This window comes from Salvia splendens, chromosome 20 (assembly GCF_004379255.2).
Source record: "Salvia splendens isolate huo1 chromosome 20, SspV2, whole genome shotgun sequence".
Classification (NCBI taxonomy): Eukaryota; Viridiplantae; Streptophyta; class Magnoliopsida; order Lamiales; family Lamiaceae; genus Salvia; species Salvia splendens.
Genome location: NC_056051.1, coordinates 19,068,417 through 19,092,917, shown reverse-complemented (window position 1 = coordinate 19,092,917; position 24,501 = coordinate 19,068,417). Strand labels below are relative to the sequence as shown.

The following is a 24,501-nucleotide window of genomic DNA, read 5'->3' as shown; positions in this document are numbered from 1 at the left end:
AAAAAATAGTCAAGATGGCTGTAGACTAATCTTAAAGACATAGAACTTGGAAAGTGTCTTGAAAACCGTTTGACTTGACACGAGTTTTAATTAAGAAATGTAGTAAAAAATTAATGGACCGTGTGTCCATTTTTTACATATTAATTTCATAATAAAAATATGAGTGAAATGAGTCACCATTTTTTACATATTAATTTCATAATAAAAATATGAGTGAAATGAGTCAATGGAATGTGTGGTCATTAAAAAAGTAAGGGTCTAGGGACGAACGAAAAAAGGAAGTTGTCGCCAGTTATGGAGACATAGGAGACATATGGAGTATATTTCAAAATTCGAAAGAATATTATTTGCACTCATTAATTTTGAGAGGGAAAGACAAACCTCTTGGCTTATATAGTTAAATCCATGTTACGGCCACAAAATAACATTCGAAATATTCTCAACAAGAGTGGCTACACAGTGCTGGTGGCCGTGATATCCTACTGGCTCCACTCCAAACGCAGATGCCATGCCGAGCCGGTCGGAGCTGGGCGACCTCATAATGCACACTCGTCAGAGTGGCAGAAGCTGTGCGAGGACACCAACTATGTCTCAGACTTCCGAACAAGTACATCAACCTTGGGATCATCCTCCGGGCCGATATCCTCCATGTTTCCATCTTTCACAAGAGTCCTTCGTCGCATTCTTTGGGCCCTAGAAGTTTGACTCGTTGAATGAGCGACTCTACGAGGGGTACACAGACAAGCAGAGAGTGAAGAAATCACGGATGAGAACAATGTAATATGCAGTGGTAAAGAATGCTGCAGAGAATTCATCAAGAGATTTCTCGCGGCCTACCATTGAAGGAGGTCGCAGAAGAAAGTTCCATCGCTTACTTTTGGCTCCATCCACAGCTGCAGATAAAGTTCAACTATAGCTGCTTGATCTCTCTACCCCTCATCATCCTCAACATCATCTCCCCACTCTTCCCTAACCACATCACCATCGTCTCCTTCCTCCTATTGACTGTAAAAATCATGTTATGTACCACTGCACAATCAAGAAAGCAATAAAGGGTTCCTGTCTTAAAGTTTGAAGATGATTTATTAAATCGACATCGATAGAAACGGTAGCAAAGAGGATGCTATGGACCCACAAACTCACAAGCAGTGCTGCAAAAGCTCTAGACAAAGTGAAAAACTTTAAATGATAGCAAATAATTGTATTTATATGGCTCTCCACAGCCTTTTTCTTTAGTGGTGTATATTAGAGATAGATTATCCCTCTTGCTTTATAGACAACAAAATATTAACCAGTCTCGAAAAGGGGATCGTTCGGTACTTTTAAGAACACCCAAGTGGATCGATTGGGTAGAAGGATAAAGATCTACCATCGTTCTGCGCCCGAGTAAAAAGATGAACAAGAGCAATGATTATTCAAGTAAATCTTGTGGACCACAGGCCCAAAATATATCCACTTCTATTAGCATGATCGAAACAAAAGGCGAAAGCATGATTCACAATCACTCATCCATTCTTTCAAAAGCCACTTTATCACCTTCCAAACCTAATAAAGCATAATGCAGAACGTAAACTCTAATCTAATTTCGACCAAACACAGCTCTTAATAAAACAAATGGAATGTCATTAGCCTCTTCTTGTAGCTGTCTTTTAAACATGCCTATTCAAGATAAATCGAAGAAGTATAGTTGAGTTTTTAGACTATTATAGTTGAGTTTCGAGCTAGCCTATGTCTGAACGATGAGCCTTATAACTTTATCTGAGTTTATCCCTCTTTACAGACAACTATGAACAAGTAATTCACGTATTTGATGCATAAACTGATAGCCTAGAGCATACCTGAAAAAAGCAGTTTTTAATGACAAAAGCATCGGAGATCATCATCCGCTTTGAGCATGTGTTCTTTCCTGCAACGAGTAGAGCTGATTGCAACTGCCCAGTCCCGCTGTATCTACTTTGCGTATACTCATAGTTATCTCTAATGCCAGCATATTATTCTCATCAAAACATGCCCAACTGACAGATTTTGGTTCACTCAATCGTTGAGATGGCTATTGGATTTGATCCGATCTACAGTGCTCCTATCACCATTTTCCAGCTGTAGGGACCAACTATTCTGAATACCAGCACAAGGAACTACGAGAGAACCTAGCCGCAATGTTAAGTCACAGTCAGCTTGCTGCTCCTTTTCTGAAGCAAGTTCACGGCTGGATGGACAATGAGAGCTCAAAGTATCAAGCTTTAAGGTGGGTGAGCTTGGTTGGGGGGTAATTTCATCACTGTCCATAAGTTGGGGAATCGGAAATGAAGCTCTCGATGGTTCAAGATGATCACCGTAGTGCAAAGGAAACACATGCCATAGGTTCGAAGAATTAGAAGCTTCTCCTGATGCATGATGGTTAACACTTGGAACCAAATTGTTAGGTAGCATGACAAATTTCTTGACATGACTCGGATTTCTACGATCGTGAACCTTGGTGCACGAAGGTGATGGACTTTTGGTGTCGAACGTCGAGTAGTGTGGGCAATGGAGGATGAGTGGGCTAATCTTAGCAAGATTTCCATAAATTTCAGAGCTAAAATTGGAGTCAGCAACAAAAGCACCCTCTACATTTTCCGGCCTAAGGTAACATCTAGGTGAATCGTTGCGTTGGCTTCTTGATGATCTCCTAGGAAAGCAACCCAAATGCAATGCAGCTGGTCATAGCAGAGACGAGAAAAAAAATCACTTTTTTAGCATGAATTCTTGATTTTCTTGGAAATTTTTTCAAGAGACACAAGCTGAACCTACAAACTACATGTTCAAAACTTAACATACAGAGAGTGTTAGCATAGCACGCACCTTCAATACAAGGGTGCAAGAAATCCCCAGTTTCAGAGGTCTCATCTCTTCTGATTATGGTATCAATAGCTTCATTTACTCTTTCCCAAAGTGTTACAAGATCAGAATACTCAGCCTAACCCAAGAGGGGTAAGGTCAAAATATGAAGTGGGAGCATAATAAAAAAAACAATCTTGGATGAAATTGAGAAGCATAAACCACAAACCTACCTCAGAGTTTGCTTTAGAATACATGATTTCTTCAGCTTTCAACACAACAATGGGGAGTTTCTCTTGCCATTCTCTGTTCTTCCTAGTAGCTGAACAATGGACCTCATTCACAATCCTAACAATACACCAAACTAAGTATAACCTTCAAGAACAAAACACACCCAAAACACACAGAGAGGGAGAAAGTACCTGAAAATCTCTTGAATGAGAGAACCCCTAATGGGGTGGTGCCTATCACTGTGCCAAGCTCTTCTCACACACTCAAAGGGTCTTGGGCCTGGTCTTGGCATCCTAACAAGAGAGAGAAAGATGGGTTCTTGATGATGGTGAGGAAACACAACTACTACAAAAAGAGGGCCTCTTTCTGCTGCTTGATTAGTTTTCTTGATTTGGGAAAGAAAGACAGGAAAATGGCTCTATAAGATGAGAGGAAAAACACAGGGTTCAAACAGTGAACCCCCACCAAAGAAAAACAAATAATTAAAAAAGAGAGTAAAAGGGATTTATTTAATTTTGGAGGAAAGAGGCAGTGGTGTGTGTCCCCCCCGCCCCCCCCCCCCCCCCCCCCCCCACAGAGCCACATGCCAACTTCCCAGAGCAAGAGATGGCAAAGAGTCATCATCTGTCGGTGACCCTACGGCCTATCCCCAGCCTCACGCTCTCTCTACCAACATTAACCGTTTTAGATATCATAATTCATTAGAGCATCCACGGTAGGAATAGCCCAGTCGTAGCTCAGCCACAAACTCCTCCTGCCACATCATCAACACTAAAAATCTACCTGCCACATCATAAATAGTCCAGCAATAGCCTAGCCACTTCATAAATAGCCCAGCCATATCACTAATAACAATTATATAAAAATAAAATAATTAACAATCACACAATATACGGAATTTAATTTACGAGACATATACGAGAAACATTAATAATACTATTAAAATTTTAAAAAGTACAATAATTTAAAAAAAGTACAATAATTTTAAAAAATTACAATAATTAACAAAAAAGTACAATAATTCACTCCTCTGCTCCGTCGTCGTCTCCTCCGTCGTTGTCGGCACCATCGCCTCCGCCTCCGTCGCCACCATCGCCTCCGCCTCCGTCGCCGCCGCCGCCTCTACTCCCGACGGCTTCCCTCCGTGCCGCCTCCAAATCCTCCTGCATGCTCAGGAGCAATGTTTGAAGCAAACTCTTCTCCACGGGGTCCACCGCCGCCCGTCATTCGGCCATCGTCTTGACCATTTGAGCGCGCGTTTGTTGACGCGCGAAGAATTTGAGATCCGCTGTGGATTGGCCAAGGGGGATGCCGACTGGACCTCCTGGGAACCCCCGGCGACCCCCCTCGCCTCCCGTTGAGCCCGCTTGTGCCCAACCGGGCGAGTTCGACGAGCGAACGAACGAGGGGTCGGGACCTCCTGGGCGGTCTCGGAGAGGTCGTGGGAACCACCGCTGCTGCCGCTGAAATCACCGGTATAGTTCAGTCGTTGCTTCTTCGGCCAGCCAGCATCGACACCTACTCGGAACTTCTCAGAGTCGTTCAGCACAAGATAGCAGTTCCAGTAGGTGAAGTCCTTATACACCCCCTTCAGGGGGAAGACTTTCTCTGCTATCCTCCTGCAGTCTTCCTCCGTTTGGCCACTGCTCATCATGCGGAGGGCGTTGGTGTACAAGCCCGAAAATCGGGAGACCGCAGCCCTGATTCAGTCCCACCCCTTTCGGCAATCCTCCCCGGTGCATCACCTCCCCTCCGGGCAAAACCTCTGGTAGGCTGCTGCTATCTTGCCCCACAAGTTGACGATCCTCTGGTTGTTTGAAACGAGAGGATCATCGCAAACACTCACCCACGCCTTGGCCAGCGCGACGTTCTCCGCGTCCGTCCACCTCCTCTGTACCGAGCTGTCGTCCTCACCCGGCTGCGAGGACTCGCCGACCCTCTTCCGCTTGTTTTTCTTCTTTGGGGCGCCACGACCCCGCCCTGCGCCCCCCGTTTGAACGGGAGCATCCGGAACACCGAGAAGATCTAACCCCAATTCATCGAAAGAGAAAGTGTCAAATTGGGGCAACGGCTGCGCCTCCGTTGGGGTCGATGTGTGCGACGAACCAGTCGAAAAATCGAAATTGGGGCGATAGACGTCCCCCGACGTCCCCTGTGTTGCCGGGGATCCCCCCGTCGCCGGTACCCCCCGGGCATCATCTGCATCCCGGGTGCCCACCCCGACATCATCTGGGCACTGGGTGCCCATCCCGACATCGCCTGAAACCCTTCAGGCGGACTCCCCCCGGTTGGCATCCCGGACATCATCTGCTGCCACTGGTACATGTTGTAGTATGGTGGCATCTGACTCCATCCACTTCCCACGGGGACCGGGGGAGTTTGAGCTTGAGACCCGCTACTCCCTGAAGTAGGCTCGTTGTTGAGATCCATTTACCGTTGTTGATCTTGTACAAAAATTTAGATAGAGAGAGTACTCGTTAAAACAAGTGGTGGGAATGAAAATGACGTGCAAGGCGCGTGTATATAGTGTTTCGGAAAAAAAAATATCGCGCTGGGCGGTGCGCTAGGCGATCCGGACGCTGCAATAGCGCCGAGCGAATCGCCCAGCGCACCGCCTAGCGCCACGGAACCGCCGAGCGCTAGGCGGTTTTTTAATCCGGAAACCGCTAGGCGGTTGCAATAGATCGCCTAGCACACCGCCTAGCGCCGGCGCTCGGCTAAGCGGTGCGCTAGGCGCTATTGTGGATGCTCTTAGTATTGACAATAGAGTTGTTGGTGTGTTGAAGTTTTTGTCTTCCAAATGTTATTAAGAATTCCTAGGGCACCATGATAGAGCATCCACCGTGTGGCCTATCTCCGGAGCCCATCTCAGAGCCTATCTTCATTTTTTATTGTTCATCCCAGAATCTATCTCCCTGCAATAAGAGCTCATCCAAGAATCTATCTCAGATCATATCTCATTTCCACGTCATCACTATTTTATATTTTCACTTTTAATTGTTAGTGTTAAATAAAATGATAAAATAACAAGAAATAAAGACAACTCAATAAAAAAACAAGTTCATTAAAAAGAAAACATTCTACATTAAAAAAAATTATTAAAAAAAACAAACTAAAACATTGATAAAAATATTGTAAACATTGTGACTAAAGAGAAGTAAAATGTAGAATAAGATAAAAATGAAGTGGGATAAATGTGAATAATTGGTAGGGAATAGGTATATATACGGATTAAAAATGAATAAAATAAAAAAATTAAAAAGGAGAAGATCGGCCCAGCCGATGTATCGATCATGGGGCAGAGGCGATGGGGAGGGGGAATCGGCCCTCCCTCTGCAATAGTGACCGGTGGGCGCCGACGATCGGCCTCCACTGTGGATGCTCTTAGTTTCTCTTTTCTCACTTTCCATGTTAAAAGGCAAATTCTACGTGATGAAGAAGTGACTAGATATATCCAGCTTAAGTGTATTTGTGGTGTATTCTAATCTTAGTTGTTTGTTTTGCAGCTGATTAGTCCCTTTTTCTGTTATCAATTTTAAAATTAAATCAGTCGCAATATCACTCCATCACAAAATCAACTTGTAGCCTTATTTTTGTTATAATAATCATTAACCTATCATATAATATTAGAATTCCAATACCTTGTCTTGAAATTAAAAAACACTAATTGATGCATTTGGCCATATTATGATTGCTCATAACTCTAATTTTGATAAAAATATATGTTTATTGCAGATATAATAATAGATTTATTCTTTTAAAATGTTTTTTTTACTCCTTCCGCCCCATAAAAATATGAGTAATGGGTATGACACATGAATTAAGATAAAATTGGTAAAGTAAGAGAGATGGGGAGAATTGTATGATAAAATAAGAGAGATGAAGAGAATGATAGTTAAAGTTGAGTTTTTGGATAATGTGACCTACATTATTCAATTGATATAACTTTACAAAAATGAAATGCACTTATGCACATATTTTTGTGGGACGGGCGGAAATGAAAAGTGCTTATATTTTATGGGACGGAGGGAGTATTACTTTTTTGCCCTTGACCGAATATCTATCAAGATTATGGCAAATATATTTCCCTCTTGTAAAATTTTTAAAAAGCTTAAAACCTGAATTTTCGACTCTTATTTTGTAAAAATTGGAATTTGTGAGGGAAAAAAACCTAAACCCTTATCCTTTCCCACAAGACAAATTCCATCATTCTGTTTCTAGCCCAACTCTCAAATTATCCTAAATTAAATTTTTTTTCATTTAGTGGAATACTACTTTAATTAAAAGGGATTCAAGACCTTATGAACTAAGGTTTGGTTCGAGTCTTCGAGATACAAACTTGGGCTTCTTAGAATTTGTGGGATTGGGCCTCGTGAAGCCCACTATAACAAATAGAGTACATATTATTTTGATTTATACTCTTGTTAATTAAATATGTGAGGCTGAGAATGGGTTCACTTCAATTATGACGATTCATTTTTACTTTTTAAAACGGTCTATAACACAATCTGTTTAAATTTAAAATGCAAATTATGTCTATACTATAAAAATAAACTCTTTATAATGCAATTTGTTTATATTTATAATGCCAAATAAACCGTCTATATTTACAATGTAAATATAAACTGTTTATAATACAATCTGCAAAAATTTATCAATAACGGCCACTAATATATATTGCATTATAATATTTATAATTTTGTATTTTATGTGTCAAATAATAGTAAGAGGTTAAAAGTGCATTTTAATTTCAAAATTAGTTGTTATTTAAGTATATCGTATCCAAATATGTAATTCACTTAGTGAAACGATGATAAAATTCCTGATCTTATCTGATAATCATTAAAAATATATAATACTGTATTATATAGTCCACCAAACTATATCCAAATATTTAATTCCCTTAGTAGAACGATAGTAAAATCCTTGATCTTATCTGATATTCATTATAATCTTGAATACTGTATTTTATAGTCCGCCAAACTAATTATTGAAACAAGCCCATAGTAATGATTTTCAACTAGTACTATAAAATAAAGTATCTGCAGAGGGTGGTGGTGTCGTGGAATTTGATAAAGCGTGATATCAACATTTAGTTGGAAAGCAAAAGGCCAACTATAATGAAAGCAATTTTAGTAATTTATTTAAATATTTGGTTGATATTATAGCATGAATAAGATCATTCTTTAGAAATTAATATGAATACATGATAATTTAAAAATTAACGTCTTATATTAATAGACTAATAGTGTACATATATCGTGTAGAGCTGTGGATGACTACAAAATTGAATAAATATGTAAAGTATATAGATCACCCCATGAAACACTCAGAATCTGAATCCTTTGACTTCATGCATACCTCGCTATCACTTGACCAACTCACTCACACATATATACTATATATATATATATAATTCTTTTTTATTTTTAGGACAAATTGCCATAAAAATTATAAAACTTTGTCAAATTATTGTCAAGTAACTTTAAAAAAATAGTTAATTATACAATAAATAGTATAATTAATTTATACTTACAAAATCGTTAAATTATATGTACTTCGTGTGAATCGATATTACATAACTCAAATTGCACTATTTATAAATTATTACTAATTGTTGTTATTAAAAACTTTATTGATGATAAAACATTTAGATCTTGCATTAATTAAACCATGTGACCCAGCCGTAGTTTTATCTGAACTTGTTTTAAGAGCATCCGCAGCGGTGCTCTTCCGCAAAAGCAGCCGCCGTACCGTCGGCATGGCAAGAGCCATGTTCGCAGCTGTGCTCTTGCCGACGGCACGGACGTGCTTTTGCCGAGGAGCAGGGTGACGTGGTAGCGTTCCATTGGCCAACGGCAATGCCGTTGGCAATTTCTATTTTTTTAAATCGAAAATAATCTAAAATTTTTTTTAAAAAAAATATTTTCAAATTCCTAAAAATATAGCCGTTTTTTCTAACTTTTTTCATTTAAAAAAAATTAATCCCAAAATCATCTATAAATACACACATTCATCATTCATTTTTTATATCAAATTATCTCTCACTCATACTTCTCTCATATTTTTTCATACAGCTCACCTACATCTTCCTCTCTCACTCAAACACTCTCTATCCATTTTTTAAATTTAATTATGTACTAATTTTTAATTTTTAGGATTTTACTTATGTAGTAATTTTTATTTTTTTAGTAATTTGTATTAGTGTTTTGGGTATTTTTAATGCATTTTAATATTGTGAAAATGTTTTCAGTAATTGGAGTATTTAAATTGAATAATAAAATTGTATGATCCTTAAATAGTGTAATAACATGGATGTGGGTGTTGTGCTCTTGTAGAAGAGCAGACAGTTTAAAATAAATAAATGTTGATCCGGGTCCATATTTATTCAACAAGAATTAGATTCAAGTATGCTTTCAGTTAAATTGATAAGTTCGAATTCATTGATGTTAGATATTCAAAAATTTCAAACATAAAAAAAGAAGAAAATGTATAGTATTTGTTTCAGCCGCAAAATCATGATAGACTTGAAGAAATTAAATATTGGTATTCTATATTATATAGAGTAGTATATTTGAATAATTAGATTTAAAAAAAAGGCACTGGCCCTGGATATACCATTTCCAGACTTTAATTAATTTTTTTTTTACTCCATGAATTAAAAATTCAGCCCAATCGGCTGCTTTTCCTGCGAAATTGACTAGTTTTACCAATTCAAAATAGTATACCAAGTATCATATTTTTAGAACACAAGTTACACTGGTTTGCAACCGAACCGTCAATCCGATTTTCAACATTGTCGCATTATAAATGGAAGTTATCATTGATTTTCTTTTAAAAAATTGGCGAGGGAGGATAAAATGTCATTTGTATGAGATATCATTATCAATTTTCTTTTAAAGAAAAGGATGAAAGAGGATCGAATTGGATTTAGTGTATTATTATTGCTTTTCTTATAAAAGAAAAAAAAAGTGAATTGATTGCTTTTTAGAAAAAACCCGGAAGAGGATAGAATATCATTCATATGAGATTTTATTGATTTTCTTAGAAAAAAAAAGAGAATGAGAGAGGAACACCTAACAATACTTTTAAGAGAGAGAAGTAAGATTGAATCCCATTTATTGTAGTAGTAAGTATGATTTATAATTCATTAATTAGTAGGTAAAAATGTTAAATGTATACAAGATTATTATCTATTGTTAACTAATTAGTAGGATCAGTATTATTATCCATTGTTAAGTAATTAGTAAGATTATTATTAATGGTTGAAATGATGCCACGTGCATTATATTTTAAATTAAAAATTATTAAATAAACTTAAAGTGCATTAATATCAATTCTTATATATGGTACTAGTTAAAATTAATCATTTTATTCTCTCTGCAAAATCATCTTAAAATATTAAATTTACTTAACTATCTCGATTTATATTATTTTTTATAAAAAAATATACTTCCTCCGTCCCACAAGAATATACACTCTTTCGTTTTTAGTCCGTTCCACAAGAATATGCACTATCTAATTTTAGAAACTATCTTCTCTCTAATAAGATGGTACCCATTCTCCACTAACAATACTATATTTACTTTTTCTCTCTACCTCTCTTTTATTTTACCAATTTTGTATTAAAATCCGTGCCGAACTCAAAGTGCATATTCTTTGGGGACGGAGTGAGTATCAAATTAAAGGTAATTTCATAAGGATTCTAACGAGATCTCATTGCATATGTTCCGACTATGATCGGATGGTGAAATTATATAATTTTTATTTCAATTTTTGTATATGTTGATAAGCAGATTTTATATCAATAAATGCATTTAATAATCATAATACAATGCATGTACAATATCAATAAAACTGTGTCGGTATTTTCTAAATCTTGTATTGAGATTCTCATGTCACTGTATTGATATTAGTAATATACTATGTTGATATAAAAAATCGTGAAAATTATTATGTTATAAAAGATTGACTATTTTACCATTTTATTGATATTTTATCTACTATTTATTGAAATACGTGAGCTTTAATCTCATTCATTCATTTTAAGATCTAATGATGTAGGATTGATCTTAGTTGTGGATTGAGTACTATATGGATTTTAACATATGAAAATTAGTAAAAAATCATTTTTATTATGAAAATTAAGATTACTAAAAGTTAGAGGTCACAAATTATTGTACTCTTATTTGGCTTTGACAATAAAATTAGTAATTTACATTGAAAATGAAATTAAATAAATTATATACTACTATCATTTATGATATTCGGATCCAAATATCCAATTATGCATTCATCTAGCAAAAAAATCTATTGACGATAAATATTAATGATTAAATGATTAAGTTTCTTTTGAACATGAATTTTCATTTAAACTACTACTTATAAATAAACGAATCCGAATAAATTGCAATCCTTGTTGTAATTCGAGTGTTTCAATTACGGTTTGCCCTTATTCTAGTAAGACGTAATTATAAATCACTGCATTTATATTATAACACCTTTCTCACTATATATCGATACAGAATTACTAGTCACGTCACGTCCCTTTGTGTCATAATTAAAGTAGATATATAAATAAGAATAAAATTCAAACTAAATACATCCAACTATACAAATTGACATATTTCTCACTAAAAAATGAAACAGATAAATTTCAAATTAAATACATCCACCTATACACATTGACCTATTTTTCACTAAAAAGTGGAAAACAGATAAATTTGAGTCTGATTTATCTCTTGTCGATTTCAAGATAGTATATTATTTTGTGAATGAAAATGAATGTATAGAAACTAGTGCGTGTGCGTGAGTGTTAACGTTGGGTGGTAAGCCCTAATTTGTCGACAAATACTATATTATCCTTGAATTTGATGTGGGATTCGATAACTGGAAAGAATCCAACAACTATAGTGGCAATTGTTGAATTACCACTAACTTACATTTCACCAAGATTTTATTACTTAGTTACCCATTTATTCTCTCTCAACAAAATCACATTTCAGCCATTCAAGGTTTTAATGAAAGTTACTGGAAGCTAATTATAATCAAATACTCAAACGGAGCTGAAATAACTGATCTAATTATATAGGAGTATTTCAATTCCACACGACATCACACATATATCAAAATATTTCTTATTTTCACTCAAATGCAATTCTTAAGGATGTGAATATGATCATTTAGGATGTAAGGGTTCATCGATATACACACAAACTCCACCATCCACATTAGTATAATATTATTTATTTCAAGCAAAGTCATCACAGTTTATGTTTTTGGGACACTTCCCAACTACCTCATACTAATGGAGCTTATATATTAGTTACAACTTTACTTATTCTCCTAGATGTAATGTGGTTTGGACCCATACAAACCTCCTAACAAACTAAGAGCTCTCGTACATAGAGTTGGGGTAGCCCATATATATTAGTTACAATTTTATTTATTTTGGTTTGCACCTCAACAAACCTCTTAACAAACCAAGAGGTCTCATACTAATGGAGTTTAGGTAACTGTTATATATTGTTTACAATTTTACTTAATCCCCGACATGTAATGTGGTTTGCACCTCAACAAATCTCCCATCAAACCAAGACCAAGATCACACAGGCACATATGTACAGATCATAAGTCTAGATCGAGCACATGTAGAAACAATGGGAATGTGCAAAGCAACCAATCCAGCCTCGAGCCATATAGGTCCAACCCGAATCAAGGCTCTGATACTATTATGAGGGTCACTGATGTACACCCAAATTACATAAATGTATAATATTGTCTTATAGTTTTAGTTTTTTAAACCACTTCTAAAAAACTTCACACTATTGTAATAAAGTAGCTCGTATATATTAATTGCAATTTTATTGATTTTTCGGTGTTGAATATAATTTGTATTTTAATATAGATCATATTGCAAACCACCATTGGATTTTATTGCTGCATACATAATACCAATGCATTTGATTTTTTTACAACTTCTCATACCAATTAATGTGATGTACACGCATGTCATTTACTTATACAATTAGAAATTCAAATAGTTTCTCTAATGCTCTAAAGAACATTTAAGGCTACGAACAATTTTAAATAGAATAAAAATATTAGTAATATTATAAAGTGTTACATGGTAGGCCATACATGATGTTTTAGGTGTTATCCAAACCACCCATTTTAGATAACATCAACCTCCTCACATTGTGGATAATGTTGGAGTCAATTTGCAATAAGTAATTCATTTCTATGTACACAAGCAAAAAAAATTGAATATCATTATTTTGTTACTCTTAACTCTGAACTCTTACTGTAACTAATCAAACATTGAATGAACCAAGTTCAAATTGCACATCTGTGGATGCATGTTAGATTATTTCAAAATATGTATTGAAATTTGAACATGTCAATTTGGATTAGTCCAAATGTCCTCCAAAAAAATACAATCTCATCACAATATTGTTTATAATTATTTTAATAAGAAATTGCGACTATACAATAATAGTTGGTTTAGGGGACAATTTTGCAATACATAATAGTATATAGTTGGCCTTATATTCCACCCAAAGGTTGGAGGATGTCCAAACTTCTCAACTCCTCCCAACCAACATAATAAATTGCTATCAATATTATAGGAGTAAGTAATATACAATGAATGGGAGACTTTTCTAATAATAACAAAATTATAAATTCCGACTATATTTTAGAGTTGAGCTTATAATTACTTGATAGAATTAATGCTTCTCTCGTATATAGAAATTAAACAGATCGTGTGCTATGCAATTTGAAATTATTACTACTACCCAAAATATGAGAGAAATGTTGAATAAATCAGTAATTTTCCCGTTTTTAGATAATTTTCCTGACGCATGGCTCTCGCCCTTCCGCAAGAGCATCAGCTGTGGATGCATTATTTAAAACTGTTAATAATTCTACCAATTTTAAATTTATTGGAAAAAATATCTATAGCAGTTGTTTTGCGACGCAAGTAATTATTATGTATCGCCAAAAGTTATATCTTGAAGACTATAGTAATACATTTGTATGTAATGATATTAATATAATGGTTAATTTCACATTATAGACTAAGCGAACATTTGTCTATAATTTTCATTTATAAATAAGCTAAACGATGTTAATTTTCATTTATATGAAATTCTATCATCTTTTTATTAAAATAACAGTACTGTATATATTCCTTATATCTCTTAAAATCTCTCGTAAATTTGGTACATTCAATAAATTTAGTCATTTTCATTATAGATACTCTCCTACAATATAATTATGGTAAATATATTAATGTATTATTTTTATAACTTTCCCTATTAATTGCTATACTAACAATAAGTTTTTTAGCAATTTTTTAATTTGCACATGTAAAATTTTTGACTCAAATTTAGCTGGGATTGTAAAAAAATTTCCTTTGCTACCCACATTTTTCTCCAAAATGTTTTAAGAAGTCATCCTTCTTGAAAAGAAAGGAAGTATTCTGTAGTAGAAATTCATTTCTCGAAACTACTGTACCTCGACTTGAGTGGTTTAACAAATTTAAAGCAGTTTGCAGCCGTTGTATGAGATTCCCCCAAAACAACATTTTTTACTCATTGCTGCACCCCCTACCTCCTGACCTAACTTTTCCCTGCTTTTCCCCCACTACCCCTCTCTTTGCCTCGAATTTACCAGACGTGCCATCGCCTTCCCAATCTATAAATCACCCCTTTCACACCAGATGGGTTTGCCAAACTGAAGAGCCACAGGGCGCTTTAGAAAATTACTACCTAAATATTCCCTCTTTCCTCTTCACTCTCTCTCTAGAAACAATACCTTTCTTCAGGAAGGAAACAGGGTAAAAGGAACAACACCAGCGATGGCTACGTCTTCTAGAAGGTCGAGCGGGGCGGTTTTGCCTGGCCACCGCGCCGACGCTATTCGTAATTCCTCCTCCTCGTCGTTCGCTTCGTCTACCAGCTACTATTCCTCATCTCCTGCAGCCGGTTTCCTCAACCAGCGCCGTGCGGCCTCTCCGACGCGCGTCAACCTCCACGGCCTGTTCTCTCCGCCTCCGTCGCGCTCCGTTCGCTTCGAAATCGACAGATCTATATCTCCGCGCCGCTCGATCGCCGCGGCGCCGCGCAATCAGGTCGTGCAGAGGAGCGGCGGGAATATTCAGAAGCGGACGTGCCTATGCTCCCCGACGAATCATCCAGGTTCGTTTCGATGTGCTTTGCACAAAAACAGCGGCGGGAATCAACCGATCTCATACTCTCCGAATCGGTTGAACATGAGGAGATCTGCGATGACGAATTCTCTGGTGAGGATCGGCACCGTGGAAGGAGATCTGGTGAAGCGAGCTCTAGCGGCTTTGATTCGTCCGTCGTCGCACCAGCAGCGTCGCCGAGCCGACTTCCGGCCGCGGCAGAGCCGTCTCTCGGTCATGTCCAACGCCGACGACCTCTGACTCAGCGAAGCCGGAGTCTGCAGGTTTGGTTACATTCGAAATCACCAATCGGTTGGCGAAAGCGTCCCGATCCGCGGCGGCGACACCTGAACAATTTTCGGAAACAGGGAAGCTGATGTTTGTGTTGGTTGTACATATGCTTTCCAAAATGAAGACATATTCGATTTGAAAAAAATAGAGCATTCTCGATCTAATTAATTGAATGAAACGAATTTGCCCAGACACCAAAGAGCAATGAGGGGAAGAAACTATAATTTGAATCTAAAATTGAAGGAACAAGTAGTGTATGCGTGTTGTGTTTGCGGCTGGTTGAGATTATTGAGATCATTCCATTCTCATTGCTGCGTATTCCGTTACGGTGTCGTTTCCGTTCAATCCGTTCCTCCGTTCCGTGCGTTGATTCGTATTGAGGTAATTTTCGTCGTTCGCTTCAATTTGTAATTATTTGTATTGTAACTCGTAATTTTGATCTTTGATTATTTGTGTTGAGATCTGTTGAAGCGTTGCCTGCAAGGATCGTCAAGCATGAAGTCGAAGGCCGCGGCTATGGACTTCTGATCTGGTTTTACCTTAGCTTGGAAGATGGACTAAAGATAAATTTCTGTAAATTTTACGGAAATTACTTCACCTTTCTCCCTTCACGAAAGACTGCACAAGTAATTGGTAAATTTTTAAAGGAATAGTGGCGGAATGGTGACATGAACAAGTTAAGATAAAAAAGGATTAAAAAAATGTTGAAGATATTATCAGAGGTTGATAAATTTAATTTTTTTTTATCGAAATTTATAAGATAAAGAAAAAGAAGGAAAAAAGAAAAAACAATACGATGTTCGAATTCGGAGGTGATAGGCAAATGGTGGAGGTTGAATAATGCGTGGTTGTGGGCCACTAAGATAATCCTGAAATCATATGATTATAGTGGAATTCCCAGTGGTTTTGATTGAATCACAGTTTTCTAAAATGATTGGAGTTAGGGGAACCTGAAATCATATTTGATCCAAATTAAAATTAAAATTTAAAAATTGGTTAATTTGAGTTCGACTTTTTGGATAACTTGGTTCAATTTAATTCAAATTTTCACAAAATTTTATTATTTTGATTCGATTGGGAAAAAACGAACAAAAACCGAACCAAATGATCACTCCTACTCATAATTGGTATACATTTTTTTGGGTGTGACAACAGGTGGTGTCCGAATCCTCATATTCAATTGGTCTGGTCTCGCGTATTAAAGGCGAAAGTCTTCTAGTGGGTGGCGGGGTTTGAACTCGGACCTCAAGGTCACCACAGCTTCGCACAATCAACTGTGCAACAACCCGTTGGCTAATTGGTATACAATTTTAGCTTTGCTTTTAGTTTTAAATTGTTTGAAACTATAATTGTCAGTTAATTATGTATTTTTATCCAAAAACAAAAATATCTAAAAATCTAAAAAAAAATTGGAAAAGTCATGAAGTGATGTTGATTAATCTTCCAAATGATTAATACTGGAGTTACGAATTCTTTTGCCAGTCCAATTATAGTTTCGCTCCCCTTTAAAATTGAAACCGTTAATTCTTAAAATAATGATATTCCTACCTAGCTAGCAACCTTAATCACCATGAAAATTACATGTTCGGCCGATTATAGTTTCATTCTCTTCGTGCTGCAACCGATTATTGTTGAATGCAGGACATCCCTACGGCAAGTAGCAACCCTAATCACTAGTAAAGATTTATGAATATAAATACTAGCACATATACATATTTTGTTGAGTTTTTGTGATGACAAAGAAAAGATCGAAACAAATAAGAACACAAAGACACAAGATCGTTACGTACGTGGTTCGGAAATGCCTACGTCCACAGGAAAACTGTTTACTAACATAACACACCAAAGATTTGGGTACAAATTTGGAACAAGAATGGAGAACACTATAAACTCTCACAATCTGATCACAAGATTGAGTCACACAAATTCTGTAGCTCATTAACTCCCCTTTTCTGGTTGAAATTCCTCACTTACATGTGAGCTGAAAAACAGTTGAGCAAATAAATTAACTGATTTGGTCCTATGCAGCAACTCCATGCAGCTGAGCAAATAAAACCAACATACTTATTTTTTTATTCACACATGGACACAATTTAGAGGTCTTAAGGATAGGTGTTGGTAATAGAAATATATACTACACCTTATCTCTACTATGTGCTATGGAGAAAAAAAAAATCAATTTCCAAAATTGAAATTTCAGGTAAAAAATAATTCAAATTGTTATGGACTCGGTTTTATTTCTACAACCGATAGGGATGCACAAAGCTTGTTTGGTCTAAAATATTCGGTTATCCAAATAATATGTTTATTAACATCAAACAAAAATCCGGATAAAAGTCAAACGTGTAAATTGAAATTGAAATGATTGAAAAATTCAAGTTAATTCAAGGCATAATTGGACGATCATGAAGCGTGCCGCCTTCTCTACGCCAAAATCAACCCGTCTTTTTTTAAAAACAAATTTTAATTTTGTTGTACTCCCTATTTTCGGTGCCAATTTGCTCGAATTAAGATGCACAATAAAAAAAAATCAGCCAATTGTTTATTATTTTATTCATTGTAATTTTTTAATTGTAGTTTTTAGTAGTTGTTAAACTAGGAGAAGTAATGTCCAGGTCACTCTGCATAATAGATAGTGGAGTATTATAAAATGAAAATATGTTGGAGAAAATGATGCAAGAACAATTGTGGAGGTGTTACAGAATGGGTGGGTTGTGTTTGCCTTTTTTTAGTCCTATATTTGATTCGATTAGCTACGCGTATTTCAAACGGCAATTTCACATAGTGATGAAAAGAATCTAACCACTATATTTCTCAATATTTTCTATTTTTATATTTAAAACTATATCGATATCTCCAATTATTTATACCAAATTTAAAACCAATTTTGATTTTTGAGTATATGTCACATTAAAAAGTAATTTTACTCCAATAATTTATACTAGATTCAAATTTTGCACTATTTTTATTATATGTCATAAATTTTTGCAGTAGCTATAATACACATTCATATTTCGTATTGTTCCATAGGAAAATACAAAATGCGTTTACATTTGCGATATGATTGGAAAAATTTTCTACAATAAAAAATAAGATTTGAGATATAATTGGACACGGGTATAATAGTCTAAAATTGACACTATGTAACATTTGACCATTTTTATTAAAATTGTAAAATTTAGATCTTAGTACTATTTGGAAAGTAACCCTAAAACAAATGGGCAGTGGCCACGAATGATGGGCCTATGTTTGACATTTCCTTTGGGCCCATCTCAGATTATCGGCCCATACTAATGCCAATGAAGCTCCCAGTTTAGTGACTCTAAAATCATGAATTGCAATTCCAAAATCAAATACAGTAAAAAAAATTCCATGATAATAATAAAAGTATATATATACGTCTCACCAGTCACACACCTAACTATCTACATTGTACAACAACAATGCAAACATAACCAGTTATGCTACAAATGAAGCACCAATCTCAAAATCTAAGCATGCTTCTCTTCACCGAAATCCGGTGCACCCCGAGGCGTGTGCGCCTTGGTATACGCACGGTGGCGCCTCTCCCTCCCGTATATGACCCAAAAGAGCAGCGACAGCATCACCGCGAGGGCGACCATCACAAGCCCCACATAGATCCACTGGCTGTACTTGCGCAGCCCGGGGCAGTGATCGTTCACTATAGCCGAGAACGTATCTCTCACAAAAGTACAGTCTTGAACATTAACCAGGACCGGACCGTACTTATACAAGCCATAGCTCACATTCACACCAGCAGCCATCTGGTTGTAAATGGCTGGCGTCAGTCGGCCTGTTGTTGTGCATATCCCGTTTGGTGACGTTTGGCAGACGTAGCCGCCCAACACCTGTGGGGCATTGTTGAGGTCCGTCTCACCGGGTGCACAAGCTCGACTGCTCAGGTCGGGATTGAACGGATTGCACACGTTTGGCACGAGGGGGCCTGATTGGTTGAAGTAGAACGGGAGGAAGTTGGGGATGTTGTTGGCGTTGGAGACGTTGGTGATGACCGTGTTCATCAAAGTGACCAGCTGTGATGTTACTTCCTTGCTCTTGGTCAAGGTCTCTTGGGCGGTCGCGTTGTCCACGCAAGGCAGGATGTCGTCGAGAGCTGTATGAGCAGTCGGGTTCTGGACCCACTGGTTCATTGCTACGCAGGTGTCACCAGTGACACTGAAATCAGAAACCAAGAAGATCGATGATGTAGTGCGAATTAGGCGGCTCGTTGAGGATGGAAGAATCGGATAGTTATACATACTTGTGTAGAAGAAGAAAGATCCCACATAGTAAAAATGTCCCGGTAACAAGAATCCATCCCGTGATCACCAATCTGCAACGAAAAATGGAGACATTAAGCGTATAATGAGTTGCACCACGAGGGAAGCAAGCAAGAACAAAGAGGTTCGAAGAAATTGGCTATAGTCAGACTCACAGGTAAACAAGAACTTGCATGCCGAAGATTGAAAACACTGAAACGAAAAAATCCAAGATGAGAGACGACAAGGTGAAAAGTACGCGAATGCTATACTTTGTGCAACAAGTTCATGAATGTACCAAATCCAAGAAACGTTAGAAGAAGCATAACGGCAGAGAGTATGATGAGAGCCAATCTCCTGCAAGAAAACAACAAAGCATTCACTCTCTAGCTATTGCTATTCAAAATTAAAAGTAGTATACTAACTAACATACACTGATTGAATAGCTTTCTTTATCTTCTGTGAATTGTCCTCGGTCTTACTCGAGAGGGTTGTGGCCGAAGAGTTTATCTTGGTTTGGATCTTATCAATGTCGCCTTGGACGTTAGAGGGCAGAATCACTTGACCCACATTGATTTGCTTTGCTGCAGCTAGATATCCCGACACATTTCTAAGACTCTCGGACGTGGTATCCGCCTGATAGACGACATATTCCAAGGTGTTGATGGTGCTGCTGTGATACTTCCCTTGGCCAGTGTACAAGATGACACATCCAATGCTAAAAAAAGGTAGCATTAGACACTAATTTCACCTTCACAATGTGTAACTAACAACAGATGGAGATAAGTATTTACATTGCAGCAATGGTGAAGAAGGTGAGGAGGATGAGAGAGAGGGCATAAGCAAGGCGAGAATAGCCGTATTGCGCCTTCCGGCAGCAGCAGAAGTAGAGGCATGTGATGATCAAGCAAAGCCCAAAGATGACAAACCAGATTGCACCAACCACAAAGAAGGGCACGGCAGTGTAAGCCACAGACTGCAATCCAACATCAAAGTAAGAAATCAATCTCTTCCTTTTCATCCAAGAAAATACCAACTGACTATTATACATAATACAAAATTACAAATTCTTGAACAAACTCATAACAATATGAAACCAGATATTCTCAGGAATGAAAACTAGACCCAAATTGGCCACCAACAAAAAGAAATGAGCTTGCACCCCAGTTCTTAACATGGGACACTAATTCTTGAATTAACTAATAACAATATGAAATCATATATTTCCAAGCAAGAAAACTAAACTAAAATTGGCCAACAACACAAAGAAATGAGCTTGCACCCCAGTTCTTAACATGGGACACTAATTCTTGAATTAACTAATAACAATATGAAATCATATATTTCCAAGCAAGAAAACTAAACTAAAATTGGCCAACAACACAAAGAAATGAGCTTGCACCCCATCTCTTAACATGGGACACTAATTCTTGAATTAACTAATAACAATATGAAATCATATATTTCCAAGCAAGAAAACTAAACTAAAATTGGCCAACAACACAAAGAAATGAGCTTGCACCCCAGTTCTTAACATGGGACACTAATTCTTGAATTAACTAATAACAATATGAAATCATATATTTCCAAGCAAGAAAACTAAACTAAAATTGGCCAACAACACAAAGAAATGAGCTTGCACCCCAGTTCTTAACATGGGACACTAATTCTTGAATTAACTAATAACAATATGAAATCATATATTTCCAAGCAAGAAAACTAAACTAAAATTGGCCAACAACACAAAGAAATGAGCTTGCACCCCATCTCTTAACATGGGACACTAATTCTTGAATTAACTAATAACAATATGAAATCATATATTTCCAAGCAAAAATACTAAACTAAAATTGGCCAACAACACAATGAAATGAGCTTGCACCCCATCTCTTAACATGGGACACTAATTCTTGAATTAACTAATAACAATATGAAATAATATATTGCCAAAAAAGAAAACCAATCCCAAATTGGCAAACAACACAAAGGAAAAGAGCTTACAGCCCAGTAATGGCGATTACTGATGTTCCAGCCTCCTCTGTATTTTTGGAAATCATCAAGAGGGTCTTTCCTCTGTGTTCTCTTTGAAGCCAAAATCAGAGTTGTGTTAACTTGCTCATCACTCGAATTATCAGCCAGAAATCTCCCTCTCTCTCTCCTAACCAAAGATACCACCATTCCATTACTTCCATTTCCACCTCTCTCATCGCCTGCAACAAACACAAATCAAGATTCCTTTTTTAACACAAAAAAAAGAGCAGAAAGCAAAATGAGAGGATCAAAAACCTGAAGTTGGGAAAAGGGTTTCTTCTCCAAATGCAAAAGCAACAAATGCTGCTGTCATGCATGAGTAAAGCAACAGAGATCTCAAGCACGCCGCCATTCTTCGCTTTTTTTTTTCTCAACAACTTCAAATTTCAAATCAAAATGGAATTGACTTTTTGTGGGAAATTGTTAGTTTGCGGCTTCGAACATATTCGAACTCATCAATTTATTATCACAGTGATTATTTAGAAAATTATACACTGCCTCTGTGTGAGTGTGCAATAACTGACGTGTGGCAATTCGACAGTATTCATTTCTTTCAACCATTTTATTATTACAACTGCTGGTTTTGGTTAATAATCAACGAATTTTACACATTATTACTCACCATTTAATAACGGCACTTTGCCTAATAATCAACTGGTTTTGATGAATTGGTTGAAAAATACACGACTCTATGAGCTATTGGCTTCACTTTTGACAAAATCCATTAGTTAGTACTATAAAATTACAAAAATACATTTTAAAATTTTCAAAAATTACTAAGGCGAATCAAGGAATGGGAAAAGGAGAATTCTGAATGGAAACAGGTGGCATCGATGAATATTTTTGTCCACAAATGATGAATTAGAATAATTACGGAAAATTATAATTAATGCGATATTATCTCACTTATAAGACCATCCACAACGCGTCTCGCGCCGGGCTCGCGTCTCGTCTCGGAGAGACGAGACCCCCGCGAGACGCATTGCAGCGCCCATCTCGTCTCCAGCTCGCGACCGTCTCGTCGCGTAGCTCGTCTCGGAGAGACACGAGACGAGCTGTCTCGCCACGCGCCAGGGACACGTGGCACGTCCCCATGCGTGCGTGACGCCCACTCGCTGGCCCGCGAGTGGGCGTCGTCACTGATGACGCAATAATTCATTTTTTTTTAAAAAAAATCGATTTTTAATAAAAAAAATTTTTTTCAAACGGTAATATTACCGTTAAATATTTATTTTCATTTTTAAAATTTTTAATTTTTTTACTCTATAAATAATTCTATTCCATACTCATTTCAAACACAAACACACATCTATTCCTCTCAAATCCTCTCTATCACTCCAATTTCCATCTTCAATCAACTCAAACAAATGGATCCTTTTGAGCAAATGCGCCAATTAATGGAACAATCACTCGAAGAAGATCGACGACGAGAGGCGGAGGAAGCCGCACCACCCCCACGACGCTCCCGGAAGTACATCAATCGGAACCGGGAGGAAGCCGCCGCACGGTTAGTACGCGACTACTTCTGCGATAACCCGATTTGGGGAGATACCTATTTCCGTCGCCGTTTCCGCATGCGGAAACCGCTATTTCTCCACATAGCGAATACTTTGGCGGCCAGGGAGGAGTTCTTCCGAGAAGGGTTCGACGCGGTCGGTCGTCCCAGCCACACGACGCTGCAGAAATGTACTGCAGCCATCCGGCAGCTTGCGACTGGACAAACGGCCGACATATTCGACGAATACCTGCACATCGGAGACAGCACTGGGCGCTTGTGCTTGCTCAACTTCTGCAGAGGCGTCCGGGCAGCCTTCAGTGACGAATTTCTCCGGAGGCCAACCACGGAGGATTGTCAGTTCCTCCTCAACCTGCACGAACAAGTGCACGGATTCCCCGGGATGCTTGGCAGTGTCGATTGCATGCACTGGCAATGGAAGAATTGCCCGGTGGCTTGGAGGGGTTCCTACACGAGCGGCCACAAAGGCACCCACCCAACCGTTGTACTCGAGGCCGTTGCCGACTACCGACTTTGGATCTGGCACGCGTACTTCGGGGTCCCTGGCTCGAACAACGACGTAAACGTGCTCCAACAGTCCGACCTCTTTACCGAAGTTTTGGATGGTAAAGCGCCGGCCATCAACTTCGTCGCCAACAACTGGCCGTATAAAATGGGGTACTATCTCGCCGACGGCATCTACCCGAAGTGGCCGACCTTCGTGAAGACGTGCGGCAGGCCAGCGAACCCAAAGCAGGCTCTTTTTGCGCAGAAGCAGGAGGCTGCGCGCAAGGATGTGGAGAGGGCGTTCGGGGTTCTCCAAGCGCGCTTCAACATCATCAAAGCCCCGGCTCGTTCGTGGTTCATGGAGAGCATGGTCGACATCATGTATACGTGCATAATCTTGCACAACATGATTGTCCGAGACGAAGGACCCGATGCCGGAAATTGGTTCGACCCCGAATCCCCCGGAAGCTCAACCGCAAGTAGTCCGCCGCGAAGTGGAGCGCATCCATCTATACAAGAACGGTTGGCTATTCGGGCAAGGACACGCGACTCTAGCGCCCACACCCAACTCCAAGAGGATCTAATTGAGCACATTTGGGAAAACTTTGGCGGAGAAGATTAAATTATGTCATTTTTATTTTTTTAGAATTTTAATTATGTCT

The 24,501-nt window shown here is 37.8% G+C and overlaps 3 protein-coding genes across 5 annotated transcripts; 1 reads left to right on the top strand and 2 right to left on the bottom strand.

The window, feature by feature from the left end:
• Positions 1 to 314: 314 nt before the first annotated feature.
• LOC121781791 lies at positions 315 to 3,506 on the bottom strand. Of its 3 annotated transcripts, none has more exons than XM_042179477.1 (6): positions 3,240 to 3,506; positions 3,051 to 3,165; positions 2,842 to 2,956; positions 1,839 to 2,696; positions 838 to 1,029; positions 315 to 723 (listed from the first exon to the last, which is right to left on the bottom strand). In XM_042179477.1, the coding sequence occupies exons 1-4, from the start codon at positions 3,338 to 3,340 to the stop codon at positions 2,035 to 2,037; spliced, it is 993 nt and encodes a 330-aa protein (XP_042035411.1). In that variant the 5' UTR covers positions 3,341 to 3,506; the 3' UTR covers positions 315 to 723; positions 838 to 1,029; positions 1,839 to 2,034. The 3 variants fall into 3 exon arrangements, with proteins under 3 accessions (XP_042035411.1, XP_042035414.1, XP_042035412.1); XM_042179480.1 differs by having other exon boundaries at positions 876 to 1,029; XM_042179478.1 differs by having other exon boundaries at positions 838 to 1,005.
• Positions 3,507 to 14,769: 11,263 nt separating this feature from the next.
• On the top strand, positions 14,770 to 16,140 carry LOC121780896. Its single transcript, XM_042178551.1, has one exon. It carries the CDS (start codon positions 14,909 to 14,911, stop codon positions 15,497 to 15,499), a length of 591 nt encoding a protein of 196 aa, XP_042034485.1. The 5' UTR covers positions 14,770 to 14,908; the 3' UTR covers positions 15,500 to 16,140.
• Positions 16,141 to 18,864: 2,724 nt separating this feature from the next.
• LOC121780744 lies at positions 18,865 to 22,369 on the bottom strand. Its single transcript, XM_042178371.1, has 8 exons — positions 22,093 to 22,369; positions 21,808 to 22,016; positions 20,601 to 20,782; positions 20,240 to 20,524; positions 20,105 to 20,163; positions 19,983 to 20,019; positions 19,809 to 19,880; positions 18,865 to 19,723 (listed from the first exon to the last, which is right to left on the bottom strand). Exons 1-8 carry the CDS (start codon positions 22,187 to 22,189, stop codon positions 19,021 to 19,023), a joined length of 1,644 nt encoding a protein of 547 aa, XP_042034305.1. The 5' UTR covers positions 22,190 to 22,369; the 3' UTR covers positions 18,865 to 19,020.
• Between the last annotated feature and the right edge of the window lie 2,132 nt (positions 22,370 to 24,501).

Bases quoted from the DNA above. Each gene is read 5' to 3' on its own strand.
- LOC121780896 (XM_042178551.1), top strand. From the start codon at position 14,909: ATGGCTACGTCTTCTAGAAGGTCGAGCGGGGCGGTTTTGCCTGGCCAC.
- LOC121780744 (XM_042178371.1), bottom strand. From the start codon at position 22,189: ATGGCGGCGTGCTTGAGATCTCTGTTGCTTTACTCATGCATGACAGCA. The intron at 20,525-20,600 runs GTAAATACTTAT...ACCTTTTTTTAG, and splicing joins TTCTTCACCATTGCTGCAAT to CATTGGATGTGTCATCTTGT. The intron at 20,164-20,239 runs GTATGTTAGTTA...GTTTTCTTGCAG, and splicing joins AAGAAAGCTATTCAATCAGT to GAGATTGGCTCTCATCATAC.
- LOC121781791 (XM_042179477.1), bottom strand. From the start codon at position 3,340: ATGCCAAGACCAGGCCCAAGACCCTTTGAGTGTGTGAGAAGAGCTTGG. The intron at 3,166-3,239 runs GTACTTTCTCCC...GTGTATTGTTAG, and splicing joins CTCATTCAAGAGATTTTCAG to GATTGTGAATGAGGTCCATT. The intron at 2,957-3,050 runs GTAGGTTTGTGG...CTCTTGGGTTAG, and splicing joins ATTCTAAAGCAAACTCTGAG to GCTGAGTATTCTGATCTTGT.